Source organism: Sorex araneus, chromosome 3 (genome assembly GCF_027595985.1).
Source record: "Sorex araneus isolate mSorAra2 chromosome 3, mSorAra2.pri, whole genome shotgun sequence".
Taxonomy (NCBI): Eukaryota; Metazoa; Chordata; class Mammalia; order Eulipotyphla; family Soricidae; genus Sorex; species Sorex araneus.
Genome location: NC_073304.1, coordinates 223,985,502 through 224,001,544, shown reverse-complemented (window position 1 = coordinate 224,001,544; position 16,043 = coordinate 223,985,502). Strand labels below are relative to the sequence as shown.

Sequence of the window (16,043 nt, the reverse complement as noted above, 5' to 3'; positions counted from 1 at the left end):
TTAAAATAAAGTAATTAGGTCTTGACTTTTTTTAAAAAAATAAATAACATGCTTACTGTGGAAAAGCATTTGTGCAAAGCATTGCACTTATGTTAAGAAAGAACTAAAAATACTGTAGCCACAAGTCGTTCATATTTTGATAGATCCTTTTAGTCTTTGTGCGTGTTTACGTGTGCACATACCTGAGTGCTCCCTTTTCATATGGCTGATCTGTCCTATTACGTATCATACTTTTTCACAAATCATGGATGTTACCCCTGTCCACGTGCCAGGGCTCTGGGCATTTGGTAAGTGAGTATGTACACGGAGAGGAAAGTGTTTGGCTGGAGAGAGCTCAGGAGTAAGCTGGGTGTGGTCCAGCCTCCCGGTCGCCCAGTCCCCCCCAAAAGGTTATGTCTTTCCAGTAACTGCTATTTTATACGGCCTCGGAGTCGAGTTTTCTCCCCTTTTTCTTTGCCTGCAGTTTTCAAATTAAGTCTATGTTTTAGGTTCACAGCAAAATTGAGGGGAAGGCACCGAGATCTCTCGTTTGTCCTTGTCCCCACGCCCCTGCTCAGTCTTCCCCGTCATCAGCCTTCCCTGGCAGAGCGTGGCCGTAGCTGCCTGCATCCAGAGCCTGCATCAGCACCTCTCGGGCAGATGTCTAATGCTGTGGGTCATCGTTACACTCTCCGACAGTCACTTTCATTCTTCTGAAAATCCACCATCCCCTCCACCCTCGCTCCTGTGACTACTCACTTGGGCGGGCAGCTGGTCATTCCCAGCCGTGCGCAGGGGTCACTGCACATTGCTTAGGGGACTGTGTCACCTTTAGTCATCCGCCCAGCCCAGCTACTGACCTCAAGTCATGTAGCTGGAATCATACAGAATGCATTCTTTCCGAACTGCTTTCTTTTGTAAAATTGTTTTTATTTAAACACTATGTATTACAAAGTTGCTCAAGGTGCCTTTGTTTCTCCCATTCAATATTCCAACCCCAGCACCCCACCACCACCTTCCCTCTACCAGTGTCTACCATTTTACACAACCACCCTGCCAGCCTGCCCCTGACGCAGGCCCAAAATAATTTATTTTATATTGCTTGTTGCCACTAAATCGCTAATGGAGTGATAAAAAAAAATACTCCAGTAAAATAAAATTTGTGAAAATTGTTATATCTCACCATGGGAACATTAAGTGGTGGTGGTGGTGGTGGTGGTGGGGTGTGTGTGTGTGTGTGTGTGTGTGTGTGTGTGTGTGTGTGTGTTTGGGTGGGTGTGGGTGTGGGTGTGGCTGCGGCTGCTGGGGCTTCCGGAAGTACAGTGAGGGGGAGATCACCCACTACAGTTCTGAGAAGGCCTGGAGTTTTCAGCCCTCAAAACCCATGTACCTGAATTTGTTGGCGGTTTGGCATTTCTGTGATCTCAGCTGTGAGGTAGTGGAGTCTGGTCATAGGCACAGCGGCAGCGCCTGGGGTGTGAGTATGACTGCTAGGACTTTGATGGGGCAAAAATTGGCCACCCCCCCCCCCACCTCTCTGAGATTGCCCCGAAGGTCTCAGCCAGGCCTGTGTATCTGAGAAACTTTTGCAGTTAGTTCAGCTCTTTCGGGATTTAATTTGGAACCTCTTTCACTTAAGAACACGCTGAAGGCTTCTCCATGTCGTTTCATGATTTGATAGTTTATTTCTTTTTAACACAACAGACTCTCTAGCCACAGTTTGTTCATTCACTTCGAAAATAACTTTGTTATTTCAAGTTTTGTCAGTAAGGAGTAAAATTCATTAGATACCCACAAGCAGATTTTAGTACGAGTATAAATTTAAAACACCTTGGTATAAATAGTCATATACTTTATGCGTGCAGTGTTCCCACACCACATCTACTACCAAGAATGCCCATGTCATTTATATTTTAATAGATCCTTCTAGTCCTTGTTTGTATTTATTTACATATATCACTGAGTGGTCACTTTTCACATGATCGATCTATTTTATTATGTATCATGCTTTTTCACATATCATGGATATTACCCATACCCACATGTGCCAGAGCTCCATCCTGGGACCCTTTCAGTCCCTTCCCCCACCTTTCTAAGTTTTTTTTTTTTTCTTTTTGGGTCACACCGGTGATGCTCAAGGGTTAACTCCTGGCTCTGCACTCAGAAATTAATCCTAGCAGTTCTCAGGGGCCATGTGGGATTTGGGGTATTGACCCAGGTTGGCAGAATACAAGGCAAACGCCCTACCCGCTATACTCGGGCCCCTTTCTGAAGTTTTGTCATAAGACTGATGATTTTTTTTTTTATAAAAACATTGCCTGTTCCTTCCTTTGCTTACAAACCACCTTGATAGGAGAGCATCCAGAATTTGTGATCTTCTGCCTTCCTTTACTCAGCATAATACCATCTCTATTCCATCCCAGAGTTCATTGTCTCCCTTTTTTTTTTTTCTTTGCTTTTTTGGGTCACACTCGGCAATGCACAGGGCCTACTCCTGGCTCTGCACTCAGGAATTACTCCTGGCGGTGCTCAGGGGACCATATCGGATGCTGGGAATCGAACTGGGTCGGCTGCGTGCAAGGCAAACGTCCTACCCAATGTGCTATCGCTTTAGCCCCCTAAAAAAAACCTTTTTTTTTTCTTTTTGGGTCATACCCGGCAATGCACAGGGGTTACTCCTGGCTCTGCACTCAGGAATTACCCTTGGCGGTGCTCAGGGGACCATATGGGATGCTGGGATTCGAACCCGGCTTGGCCGCGTGCAAGGCAAACACCCTACCCGCTGTGCTATCGCTCCAGCCCACCCACCCCCAAAAAAGCATTTTTATTGAATCACTGTCAATGACAAAGTTACAAAGCTCTTCATGGATGAACCTCAGGAAGTTTTTTAGCAAACAGTTTTTCACCAAAATCCCATCGCCAGTGCCCATTTCCTCCACCAATGTCCACAATTTTCCTTCTGTGCCCTATCCTGCCTTGCTGGCTGGCACTGTTTTCTTTTTCTTTGTTATATTCTTCCACCCCTTATGCCCCCTGGCCTATTTTATATACTGTTCTTTCCAGTGCCGTTTCTATCAGGGTCTCATGCATGTCACTTTACCTCATTTAAGAAGCTCAACCTGCATCCAGAATAATCTATATATATATATATAAATTTTATATATATACAAATTATATATATATATATATATATATATATATATATATATATGGGCTGGAGTGATAGCACAGCAGTTGGGCGTTCGCCTTTCACGTGGTCGACCCGAGTTCGATTCCTTCGCCCCTCTCGGAGAGCCCGGCAAGCTACTGAGAGTATCAAGCCCGCTCGCGCGGCAGAGCCTGGCAAGCTACCTGTGCGTATTGGATATGCCAAAAACAGTAACAATAAGTCTCTCAATGAGAGACGTTACTGGTGCCCGCTCGAACAAATCGATGAGCAACGGGATGACAATGACAGTGATATGAGGACAGCTTTTATTTTACTGAAGCCCAGTGGGTTTAACTTTAACTATGGTGTGATGAGATGAGAGTGTGTCCAGAGGAAATGGGGAGATGGCAACTGAGACTAAGTGAGTTCTCAGCAACTCAGTTTTGGTTTTGATTTCTGGTTTTGTTTCGGGGGCCATGCCTGGCAGTATTCAGGGCTTATTCCTGCACTGAGGGCTCATTCCAGGTGGTGCTCTGGGGACCATATGGGGTGCCAGGGATCGAACCCGTTTGGTTGGCTGTGTGCAAGGCAAGTGCCCTGCCCACTGTACATCGCTCTAGCCCCTGAACAGAAGTTGTTAATTTTAATAAACTCCAACTTGCTATTTCTTTTTGGATAAGTCTTTGGTTTTGTATCTAAAAAATACCATTGCCATTCCAGGGTTTTTAAGGTGTTCTTTTTCCTCTCTATATTCTAGGAGTTTATAATTTTAGATTTAAGCTTGCAGCTCAGTTTACATTAATTTTTATAAAATATGGTTGGTCTACGTCTATACTGATTTTTTTTTGCATGTAAATTGTTTATTGAAAAGATCTTTGCTTCATTATCTTACCTTTACCTCTTGGCCAAAGACCGGTTGGCTTTACTTTTGTTTGTTCTTCAAATTCATTATTGGTTACTCCTAATCTTTCTACTTTGTTGGTCTAAATCATTTCTAGTTGGAAATGTTCACTGTGGACAAGAACTGAATGCTGAAAGGTAAAGGGATTTAGAGGTACCTACAAATAGAAATAGAGAGAAGAGGAGAGAGGAGAGAGAGACTTGTCGTAGAGGCAGACCGGATGGTGGGTGATGTAAGGGAAACTGAGGACCTTGGTGATGGGAAATGTACACTGGTGAGGAGACAGGTGTTGGAGCATTGTATGATGAAACCCAGTCAACAGCTTTGTAACAGTGTGTCTCATGGTGATTCAATTTTTTTTTTCTCTTTGGGTCACACCCTGTGATGCTCAGGAATTACTCTTGGCGATGCTCAGAATCCATACAGGAAGCAGGAGACCTGGGTTGGCCGCATGCAGGGCAGACACCCTCTCTGCTGTACTATCGCTCTAGCCCCAGTGACTAAATTTTTTTTTTTTTTGCTTTTTGGGTCACACCTGGCGATGCACAGGGGACCATATGGGATGCTGGGAATCGAACCCGGGTTGAACTCCTGGCTCTGTACTCAGGAATCACTCCTGGCGATGCTCAGGGGACCATATGGGATGCTGGGAATCGAACCCGGGTCGACCGCGTGCAAGGCAAACGCCCTACTCGCTGTGCTATCGCTCCAGCCCCCACCAATGACTAAATTTTTATTTTTATTTTTATTTATTTATTTATTTATTTTTAAACCAGAACATTTATTCATACTAATTGATGAAATCCTTAAGATGAACTGGATGCTGCAACAGCTGCTCTCTTGAGTTTGGGCGTTGTTCCCTCACGGAATCCATGCCTGAATCTGCGGTATACAATTTTCAGGTGCCTCATGCGACCCGTGCCGGTGGTGTTCCTCCTCTTGGCCTTAGCACTCCAGTTATACTTCCTCTTGCGCTTGGCGGGGTAGCCGCACTTGCCGCAGGTGGACTTCTGCAGGTGGTAGGCCTTGGAGCCGCAGCGGCGGCACAACGTGTGCGTCTTGTTGCGACGCTTCCCGAACGACGACGTCCCCTTCGTCATCGCGCTTCTACGGCGGGGACCAAAGAGACCAATGACTAAATTTTTAAAAAACAATTTCTTTTTTCTTTCTACATAGCTTTAGTAAATTATACCTGACTTATAATAATAGCTCCTTATTATCTTCCAGTCTTTTGTCTCTTCCCTTCCACCCTGAAATATTCCTAAATTCACTCTCACAGCTAGCCGGTTCTATGAGAGCATCTAAGGAATAGAACAATCTCAGCATTGCAAGGGATCTTGAAAGTTACTTAATTTTCATATTTGTCTTTTGTTTAAGTTTCCTTTCCATTTCTGCTGCATAATCTCTGCCAATTTTTTAGGCTAGACTTGAATTCCTCGAGGGGCCGAAAACTCATTATTTGAATGTTGCATTCCTCTTTTTTTGTATAACTTTGGGTTTAAGTTGAGTTTTACTTCTATTACGGCAAAAAGTATATCCTTGTACCTTCTGAGGCAAATTTGATTTCTCTCAAGTCTATAACAAATCAAAATAAAACTATGGAAACCCCTTGGTTCTGTGAAGAAAGTTACTCTGTTCTGTTTTGTTTTGTTTTTGCTTTTTGGGTCACACCCAGTGATGCACAGTAGTTACTCCTGGCTCATAAACTCAGGAATTACTCCTAGCAGTGCTTGGGTGACCATATGGGATGCTGGGAATCGAACCTGGGTTGGCCGTGTGCAAGGCAAACTCCCTACCTGCTCTGCTATCTCTCCAGCCCCTGAAAGTTACTCTGTTCTGACCTAATCTCAGATTCATCTTTTCTATAAACTCACTCTCCCAACCTGGTTGATTCCTCCAGTTAATTAGTTCATAACTTTATGTTTAGTCCTGTAACATCCAAGTCATATTCCTCTGAACTTTAATATTTGTGTATATTCTCCTGAAATTGTGAAACTCAAAAACCAGTGGCATATTGCAAATCCTGGTCCCTGTTATAAAATAGACCAGAATGATCCATCCTTTGCTCAGAATAGTAATATTCTTTAATGTAGATTGAAATTGCATTAAGTTCTTTGACATCCATATTCTATCTTGGCTGATTACTGAATGACTGTTGAGTAAAAGCCACAGTCATCTCTTACAGAGCTATCTTCTCCAGCTGTATACACAAGCACAAAAATAATTGTATTTATTTTTGATGACTTTTATCTTGGGCCGGAGCAATAGCTCAGCGGGTAGAGCATTTGCCTTGCACACTGCTGACCTGGGTTTGATTCCTCCTCCCCTCTCGGAGAGCCCGGCAAGCTACTGAGAGTATCTCGCCCACACAGCAGAGCCTGGCAAGCTACCCATGGCATATTCGGTATGCCAAAAACAGTAACAACAAGTCTCACAATGGAGACGTTACTGGTGCCCACTCGAGCAAATTGACGAACAACAGGATAACAGTGATACAGTGACTTTTATCCTATGAGTAACTTGTTGTTGTTCTAAGGGTACAGTTTATCTGGGATTAAAACATTTATCTTTGTCAGCTTCTGATTTAATTGAAGCTTTCAAACAGAACCACTAAATTAAATAAAACTCTTCAAGGAACTCTTAGAAGACACGTAAGTGGAGTGTGAGTTGTAACTAATAACTTATCTTAGTGTCTTCGGACCTGTGTTAGAACCACCAGTTGGGGGGCCTGTTTAATATTTGATTTCTCAGCTCAACTGAACTTGAATTTCTAGAAGCGATGCCTGGAAACCCATGCTCTAGCAAGCCCCACTGTAGCTCAGTGCACGCTACTTTTTATGAATCCTTTTTTTGCCCCCTGCCTGCTCCTTTGAATACTGACGCATTGGCCCCAGCCATGGGATCAGGGCTAGGTGATATTAACAGGGTTGGATGTGAGTGGTTAGGTGGCAGAAATCAAGGAGGTCAGAGCACGGATGGACTGAGTAGAAGTCCCCAGGGTGGGAAAGGAAGGAATAAGCTGTCTGCCCAAGAAGGCCCCAAATACCGGCTCATCTGAAGCAGAGGCGGTGAGGAGCCACATTGAAAAGCGAAGGAACAGGGGCGGGGGTGGCGAAGAAGAAAGGCAAACTCTGAAATTCTGAAGCCAGTAAGATCGCACACTGCCAGATGGCAGCAAGGCAGGACCTGCCGCGGGTGAAGCATGATCTTTGCCATCAAGAATTCACGAAATCCCAGTCAACACCCTCTCGCCAGGGAGTGGAGCAGGGTGGGGGTGTCGGCACAGATTAGTCTGAAGCGTTGCTGCACCTGCCCCCTCTTTCTTTAGCGCGGAGCTATCGAGTGAGAAGATCTGTATTCAGTCTCGGCTGACTCACCTGGAGAGAGACCAGTCAGGTGGCAGACGTCCCGCACAGCTGCTGGCACGCCAGCCCGGGCCTTCTCACTGCCTCCTAACGGAACGCGGGACTCGAGTGCGCCGGACATTTTATCTTCGGTTTTGGCTTTTGGGGTCACACCCGGCGATGCTCAGGGCTCCCTCCTGGCTCTACAGTCAAGGTTACTCCTGGCAGTGCTCAGGGGACCATATGGGATGCCGGGGATCGAACACCCTACCCACTGTACTATTGCTCCGGCCCTGCGCCAAGCATTTTCAAGTTGGTGGGGAAACAGCACGTCTGTACTCGACAAAGCGATCCCTGGAGAGTGATCCCTGATGACCAGATAGCTCACAGGGGCTCAAGAGTTGCGTTTTCAGTCTTAAATACTTCCTCTCCTTGAGGCCAGCACATTCGTACAGCTGGTAGGGCAATTGCCTTGCATATGGCCAACCTGGGTTCAGTCCCCAGCACCAGATATGGTCGCTCGAGCCCTGCCAGGAGTCACCCGTGAGCACTGATCTCAAAAAAAATGTCCTCTTCGTAAAGATTTGATAAGTCACACCACCACACAGATGTAGTGGATCCCCGGGCTTAGAGGCTGATTGACATCTTTGAAACAAACGATCAAGTTCCCATATCATGAGTTGATGGGTTTTTGCTCCAAGTCCTTATAGTGTGGTGGGAAACTCAGAGCTGTTTCTTTTGGGGCTCTCTGAGAGGGGTGGAGGAATCAAACTCGGGTCAGCTGCATGCAAGGCAAACGCCCTACCCACTGTGCTATTGCTCCAGCCCGGCAAGCTACCGAGAGTATCCCGCCCGTACGGCAGAGCCTGGCAAGCTACCTGTGGCGTATTTGATATGCCAAAAACAGTAACAATAAGTCTCATAATGGAGACGTTACTGGTACCCGCTCGAGTAAATCGATGAGCAGTGGGGATAAGTGATTCTTTTGGGGGTGGGAGAAGGTATACGAGCACACACAGTAATTCTCAGGGGCTGTTCCTTGCTCTGGGCTCAGTAGTGGCCCCTGCTGGTGATTGGGGGACCATATGAGGTACTAGGTATTGAACTGGGTCAGTGGCATGCAAAACAGAGCTTACTTCCTGTCCTATCTGTGTGGCCCCAAAACTATTTCTTAGAGGCGGGGGGCAGGGGGGGGGAAATCACATACCTCTAAAATAATAAGCCAAATAGAGCTACGGAACTACTCATTCTGCAAGTTGGAATTATGCAAACTTCAAGAACAGCAGATTTAATATTGATTTGTGATTGCATTTTCTATAGGTGCACACACTGCTTAAAAAAAAAAAAAAAACCTGGGCACTCAGATCTGGTTTGCACAACTGCAGAGAGAGCTTGCAAGACTTGTCAATGTGTCCTGGCTTGTCTGTTGATAGCCTCCCTCCTTGGCAAACACGGCAGATCTGTCTGCATCTGAACAAGAAGCTGCTCCCTGGGATTCCCCTCAGACACCGACGACCGTTCAGACCTCCTTACCCCCCGGCGCTCCAGAGCGCCTGCTCCCCTCGGGATGAGTTGCCCTGCTGCCCAGTTGACATCACGCTTCTTTGCCCTGCCCTCTGTTCTTGTTGCAGGGGCAGGGGGCAGCTCGCTGGGTCTGTCGTGCCCACGGCCCATTTTTTTATTTTATTTTATTTTTTTTTGTTTTTGGGTCACACCTGGCGATGCACAGGGGTTACTCCTGGCTCTGCACTCAGGAATTACTCCTGGCGGTGCTCAGGGGACCATATGGGATGCTGGGAGTCGAACCCGGGTCGGCCACGTGCAAGGCAAACGCCCTACCCGCTATGCTATCACTCCAGCCCCCCCACGGCCCATTTTGTGTCAGTGTGCCAGGAGTCCCCCTTGGGGTGGGACTCGGCTGAGGTCCAGGTTGCACTGGGTGCCGTGGGCCAGTGTTGGGACGGAACTTGACACCTCACACATGTCTGCCACTGAGCCGTGTCTGCGCTTCTGGCAGAAAACGCTTCCATTTTTCTATCATTCTACTCACTTCTGTGTTAAATTTGTGCTTGTTCTGCTTTCTTCCCTTTTTGGACACTTAAAAATTAGCTTATAGGAGGCTGGAGTGATAGCACAGTGGGTAGGGCGTTTGCCTTGCACGTGGTCGACCCGGGTTCTAATCCCAGCATCCCATATGGTCCCCTGAGCACCGCCAGGGGTAATTCCTGAGTGAAGAGCCAGGAGTAACCCCTGTGCATCGCCGAGTGTGACCCAAAAACCAAAAAAAAAAAAAAAAATTAGCTTACAGAGTTTCCTCAGTGCAGCCTCTCTCTGACATTATCAGAAGAAAACAAGGGTCACTGTGTTTTAAAAGCAGAGTTCAGGAGGTAGGGCGCTTGTCTTGCACGCCACTGGCCCATGTTCGATCCCAGGCCTCCCAAGCCCTGCCGGGAGTGAGCGCAGAGGAGCTGGAGAGATAGTACAGCGGGTAGGGCGTTTGCCTTGCATGTGGCTGACCCGGGTTCAATTCCCAGCATCCCATATGGTCCCCCGAGCACCGCCAGGAGTAATTCCTGAGTGCAGAGCCAGGAGGAACCCCTGTGCAACACCAGGTGTGACCCAAAAAGGAAAAAAAAAAAGAGTGAGCGCAGAGCCAGGAGTCAGCCCCGAAGCACTGCCGGGTGTGGCCCTCACACCAAAAATAAATATGTAAATACATAAATTCATAAAATAGCAGAATTGAGCAAATACAAGGTTGTCACTTTTTTGGTCCGGTGCCGGGGGAAGCCTCCAGGAGGTGCTCAGAGGCACCTGGTCACTCCCGGTGATTCATTCTCAGCCCAGCTGTGCAGGTCCGAGGGCCACTGGGGCATCCTAGGCAGCGGCGAGAGGATCACGCAGCACCAGGAGTCAGACCGGGCGCCTCCACAGACAAGGCATGTGGGCCTCCATTCCAGCTGTCTCCCTGGCCCCAGGCTTTGTAGCGTTCATGTATTTATTTTGGTCTTTGGGTCTCACTAGGCAGTGCTGGCGTATCGTGCAGTGCCGGGCTCCTAACCTGGGCCCCCTGCGTGTAAAGCGTGAACTCTGTCTCTTGGGCCTGTTTCCCAGCCCTGGGAAGGTGCTAAAGACATTTTAAGCAATAAGCATTACTGTTTGTCCGTATAATTACAGAAATAAGGTTACATCATTTTTCTTGAGCTATTTCAAGAAGAGATTTCAGTTAGTGGGTGAATACCGTGGAGGTATATTCATGTATCGTTTTCATCAGCTGGGCTGGACACGCCTTAATCTCGTGGGGAAGAGTCTGTTCTGTTTAGGCTTTTAGACCAGAAATCACTTCCCAGGTATTTGCAGCACATGCCTTCGAGTCTCTGTAAGTTATCCCCACCAAAATATGCATGATCATAATCACTGGCTCTCGGCACCGGGCAGGAAACAGTAGACCGGGTTTGTACCGTGGGCGCAAGTTGCTCGTTTCAGCTAGCCAGGGTGAAGGTGCAGCGCGGAGCTGCTGACCTGCCCGCAGCTCGGGCTGCATTCACGCAGCGCCCAGACAGCCTTTGGGTGAAGGACCCAGAAATAGCCTCAGTTCTTTCCAGCAGAGCCAACTCAACCCAGGGGAGTGCCCGCAGTGAGGGCGTGTGCCCTGGGAAAGGGGCACGGCAGCTTTCTAAGGTCTGGCAGGCGGGACTTGGGGTACCCGGGCTTGGGGACAGCGGGGGAGCTTTGGAGAGGAAACCCACTTATTATGAGAGGTCAGGGGAGGGTGGGGGGGTGACAGGCGGGGTGTCTAGGGGACAGATTATTGTGGTTACCGGTTTTATTTTGATGTGGGGCCCTTCCTGGGGGTCATGCCCTGGTGCTTTGAAATCCCCCAGCCCCGTAGTTGGCTCTTGGGGTTAGGCTTCAAATTGACCCTGGGTGAGTTTGAAAAGCTTGAGAAATAGGTGGGGGTTGGTTTTTAAGTAAGAGGAGCCAAGAGCACTAACTGATCATGACCCGCTTGGAAGGAGTCCTGATGGCCCCAGAGTCCCGAGCTGCTGGGGACCAGGCAGAGCCCCGGGCAGTGCTGACAGGGCGCTCCGGGCTTGGTCATGCAGCCCAGGGAGTCACTTACTTTCTTTTTTTTTCTTTTTGGGTCACACCCGGCAATGCTCAGGGGTTACTCCTGGCTCATGCACTCAGGAATTACTCCTGATGGTGCTCGGGGGACCATATGGGATGCTGGGAATTGAACCTGGGTCGGCCACGTGCAAGACAAACGCCCTCCCTGCTGTGTTATTGCTCCAGCCCCACTTATTTTCAAGTCATCAGACAAGGATCTAATTGTCACTAATGTATTTTAAAAAAAGAGAGAGAATCCATTTGGAACATAAAATAATAATAATAATTGTCACTAATGAGTTGAGATTGTGGTTTCATTTCATAACAAGTTGGTGAAAAAGAGAGTAAGAGAGAGAATAGCCAGTAATCTGAGGTCTCACTGGGCAAAAGGAAGAAGCAGGGTTTGAAAACACAGAAGCAGATGCCAGGTCACCTGTTCTTTTGCTTGATTGTTTGTGGGCCATACCCAGTGGTGCTTGGGCCTTCCTCTTGGCTCTGCACACAGGACTCACTCCTGGCGGGCTCAGGGGATAGTTTGGGGTGTCGGGGATCGAGCCCAGGCTGTCAGCATGCAAGGCAAGCGCCCTGCCTGCTGGCCTGTCTCTCCGGCCCCAGGTCACCTTCTTGGAAAATGTCCATAAACTGACTACTTAAAGCACTGAAGACTGTTTTTGGGGCCACAGAGAGGCCACGGATGAAGGCACTTGCCTTGCGTACAGTAGGCCCCGATACATTCTCTGACGCCACGTATGTTCCCCCCAAGTGCCACAAGGGGGTCACGTCTGAGTAAAGATCAGGAATAAAGAGCCCCTGAGCATCACAGGGTGTGGCCACCAAACCCCAAACAAAAAATGTCCTATATCCTGAATTTATGTCCATCCAACTTTTTGATACTAAGAAATGACATGTATTTTATTTCCTCCTCCTTTTTTTTTTTCTTTCTTTCTAGTTTTGGTCCCCTCCTGGCAGTGCTCATGGGTTAATCCCGACTCAGTGCATGGGGCACCCTGTGACTCCGGGAATCCAGCCTGGGTCTCCTTCGGGTGCGGCATGCCAGCATGCCCGCAGCCCACGCCACCACAACTCCAGCCGGCGATCCGCTTTCTTGCGGGAGGTGTTGATGATGGGAGGAGTCAGGGCTGTCCGCTGAAGAAACCTTCATCTTGAAAAATAAAAACTGAGCAACCTGTCACAACACATCTCCCCAGTGAGCAGAAAGTTCTGGAGCCGAGGATGGGGCTCTGCAGGAGGGGGGATTCGCCTTGCATGGATGAGCACCTGATGGGTGGGGGTGGGGCGGTGTGGGGGAGGAAGCGGAAAAGTGTTTGATCCCTGACTCTGTAAAGGAAAAAGAATTGCTCGTTTGTGAATCCCAGGTCTGCTTAGAAAGGTGGTGTTCTTGGGGCCAGAGTGGTGGGTAGTACAGTGGGTAGGGCACCTGCCTTGTAGGCAGTAGATCAGGGTTCGATCCCCAGTGTCCCATTTGGCCTGCTGAGTACTGCCAGGAGTGACCCTGACTGTCGCCAGGTGTGGCCCACACCCTCCCAAAAACGTGATGTTCTTGTTATCTTAAATTTTTAACTCTTTTTTTTTTTTTTTTTTTTGATGCTGGGGATCAGACCTGGAACCTCATACAAATCAGGCATGTGCGCCGCCACCGAGCTGCACCCCAGCCTTGGCATTCTTCCTGTTCTCCAGAGACTTTGCCTTTGATTTCCCTCTAATACGTTTAATCATATCAATTCTTTTCTAGCACCTGACCACAAAACACACTTTCTTTGGACAGCTCTCGGTGGTGACAGTTCAATTGCAGCCTGGTGGTTCAGTCTAGGAAATGGCTAAAATACTGTGTGACTAGAGATCTGGCAAGAGATATGAAGTTGTTTTTGTTTTTGTTTTCCCCACACAAATACAGTGTGAGTGCTGTGTCCTGGTCACTTCACTTTGTACACTGTAGACAATGACATTTCTATACTGTGTTTATTCCATCGGCATTCGAGGAAAGCACTCAGTCCCCTGGACACACACACACACACACACACACACACACACACACACACACACACACGGAAGTTGGGACACTCCTAGCAATGCTAAGGATAACTCCTGGCTCTGCTTTCAGGAATTCCTCTGGGCAGTGCTGGGGGACCATACGGGGTCCCAGAGATCCAGCTTTGGTCAGCCACATGCAAGGCAGCACCCTTCCCACTATTCATTGTTCCAACCCCTCAACCTCCTTTATTTTATTTTTTTGCTTTTTGAGTCATACCTGGCGATGCACAGGGGTAACTCCTGGCTCTGCACTCAGGAATCACCCCTGGCGGTGCTCAGAGAACCATATGGATGCTGGGAATCGAACCCGGGTTGGCTGAGTGCAAGGCAAACGCCCTGCCCACTGACCTATTGCTCCCGCCCCCCTCCTCTATTTTTAATGGCCTTCACTGCCTGAATCTAAATGCCTCATGCCCCAGGATGCATGTAGGCTGTCCCCTCCTCTCTTCTCGGTATCTCTCGGGTTCCCTCCTGTGATGATCTTGGTTGTACCCATGTGCTCCAGCTAGTCAGGAAGGTCTCCTTAGCGCCTCCTTCCTGTGGCTGGCTTTCTCACTGGTGCCATTGATTGATTGATTGGTTGGTTGATTGATTGGTTGATTTGGCTTTTTCGGTCACACCCGGCAAATCTCAGGGATTACTCCTAGGCCTGCCTCTAGGAATTATTCCTGGCAGTGCTCAGGAACAGTCTGGGATGCTGGGATTGAACCCAGGTGGGACACATGCAGGAACACATGCCTCCTGCCCGGACTAGCATGCCACTGTAGCGAAGAGCGCCAGCTTCTCCCTTGCCTTCCCCTCCAGGCTCCAGACGCTGCAGGTCACTGAGCCCAGTGCCCACAGCCACACCTGGTCACACGTGGTGTCTCTGGGGGTCGTTTCTTCACCTTGCCTGACCATAGGGCTTCGGGTACCCATCAGTGACCAGACTGAATCCATCACCACCCATCGCCTCTGGGTCCATCCTTGAATTTCTGCCGTGGCCCTGGCGGAGTCCCCGTCTCTTTCATGGGTTATCTCCGGTGATGCGCGGCCTGGTGGAAAGCCCGTCTTCATTCCCGTCTCTCCTGCCGCGTGCCCTGCAGCTGAGGACTGCCCTTTTCATGTTCGCGTGCCTGCCACCTCGTTTCATGCCGAGCCCAAAGAGATTAATATACTTTTGTGGAATGGAAATTACTTAGGAAAAAAAATTTTATGACTCATTTAAAATTAGAGACCAGCGCTTATTTAATAGGTCAGAATTGACTCCACCAATAACCGTCATAACAAAGTCCCATTTCCGTGGCTTATTCAAGTAACTGCTTCCTTTGTGGAAGTGGATTTTGAAAATCTATGTGTGTCCATGTCCGTTTCTGATTGTTTTCTTGAGCGCCTCAAGGACTTGGCATTCTAATGCAGACTACAAGTCTGTGGCATTCTCATGGATGTTGCCGGGACTGCCATCAGAAATCGGCTGTCTATGTCTAATATGTATCTGATATGTATCGTGGCAAGTTCCACGGGTGTGCATGTTAGCTTTCTCTTCATCTCTATGGGACAGTTTTGTCAATTGTTTATTTATCAGATCTGGGGCAATTCAAAGCACGTTTAAGTAGATTTTTTTTCCACGTAGAAGAACAGTTACAGAATTTGGACTCTAGCGTTTGTATATTATGTAGTTTGTTTTGCTAATCTTACAAAGGCCCAAGTATTATCTGTGTCTTTTTCCAGTATTTAAATGAGGTCAGCTGTGAAAGTGAACACTGTTCAAAAATGAAGAGCTCTTGACAATTGTTTACAAGTCGTCTTTTCTCAGGCCAGAGAGAAAGCTCTGTGGGCTGGAATGTGCCTTTGCACGCAGGAGAGACCCAGATTCCTAGCACCCCAAAGCACCCCCAGACCCATCCCCAGCTCTGCACCTGCCTGTTAATCACTGTATTTTTTCTGAAGTGCCGATGAAGAAGAAAGAACATTTTCCTGTCGATTACTTCTTGGATTTCAACTGGCTGATACGAAGCTATTTTCTTTTTTCTTTCTAGGGTGCAAACATGTTAAAGGCATCCTGTTATATGGGCCTCCCGGTTGTGGTAAAACTCTTCTGGCACGACAGATTGGCAAGATGTTGAACGCAAGAGAGCCGAAAGTGGTCAACGGGCCAGAAATCCTGAACAAATACGTGGGCGAATCGGAAGCTAACATCCGAAAGCTCTTCGCCGATGCTGAAGAGGAGCAGAGGCGGGTAAGGGGATGGGTAAGGGGATGGGTAAGGGGACGGGCTCAGCTCTGTGGCAGGCAGCTCGGAGCTGTGGCAGGAGCAGTGTTGCCGCACAATCTATCCTGGGAAATTCTCTTCCGGATCTCGTTTCTGGTATTACTGAATTAGTGGGGAGGGGAAGGAGCTTTGCCTGATGTGAGCAGGTATCACCCACACTGTTAGGCTGTCAGATAGCTGATCAGACAGCTGAAGGTTTTGCCCTCATGAATCTATTTTCAGGTGTGTGTGTGTGTGTGTAAAGGGGGAGAATTAGATTCC

General features: G+C 48.1%; 2 protein-coding genes across 3 annotated transcripts in view; one reads left to right on the top strand and one right to left on the bottom strand.

The window, feature by feature from the left end:
• NSF (N-ethylmaleimide sensitive factor, vesicle fusing ATPase) overlaps window positions 1-16,043 on the top strand; it is a 146,567-nt gene that overhangs the window by 58,800 nt on the left and 71,724 nt on the right. For both annotated transcript variants that reach the window (XM_055133170.1, XM_055133169.1), the window contains exon 9: window positions 15,550-15,749. In XM_055133170.1, coding sequence (XP_054989145.1) covers window positions 15,550-15,749 — 200 coding nt within the window. The remainder of the gene's footprint in view (window positions 1-15,549; window positions 15,750-16,043) is intronic.
• On the bottom strand, window positions 4,781-5,167 carry LOC129403633 (60S ribosomal protein L37-like). Its single transcript, XM_055133171.1, has one exon. The coding sequence runs from the start codon at window positions 5,126-5,128 to the stop codon at window positions 4,835-4,837; it is 294 nt and encodes a 97-aa protein (XP_054989146.1). The 5' UTR covers window positions 5,129-5,167; the 3' UTR covers window positions 4,781-4,834.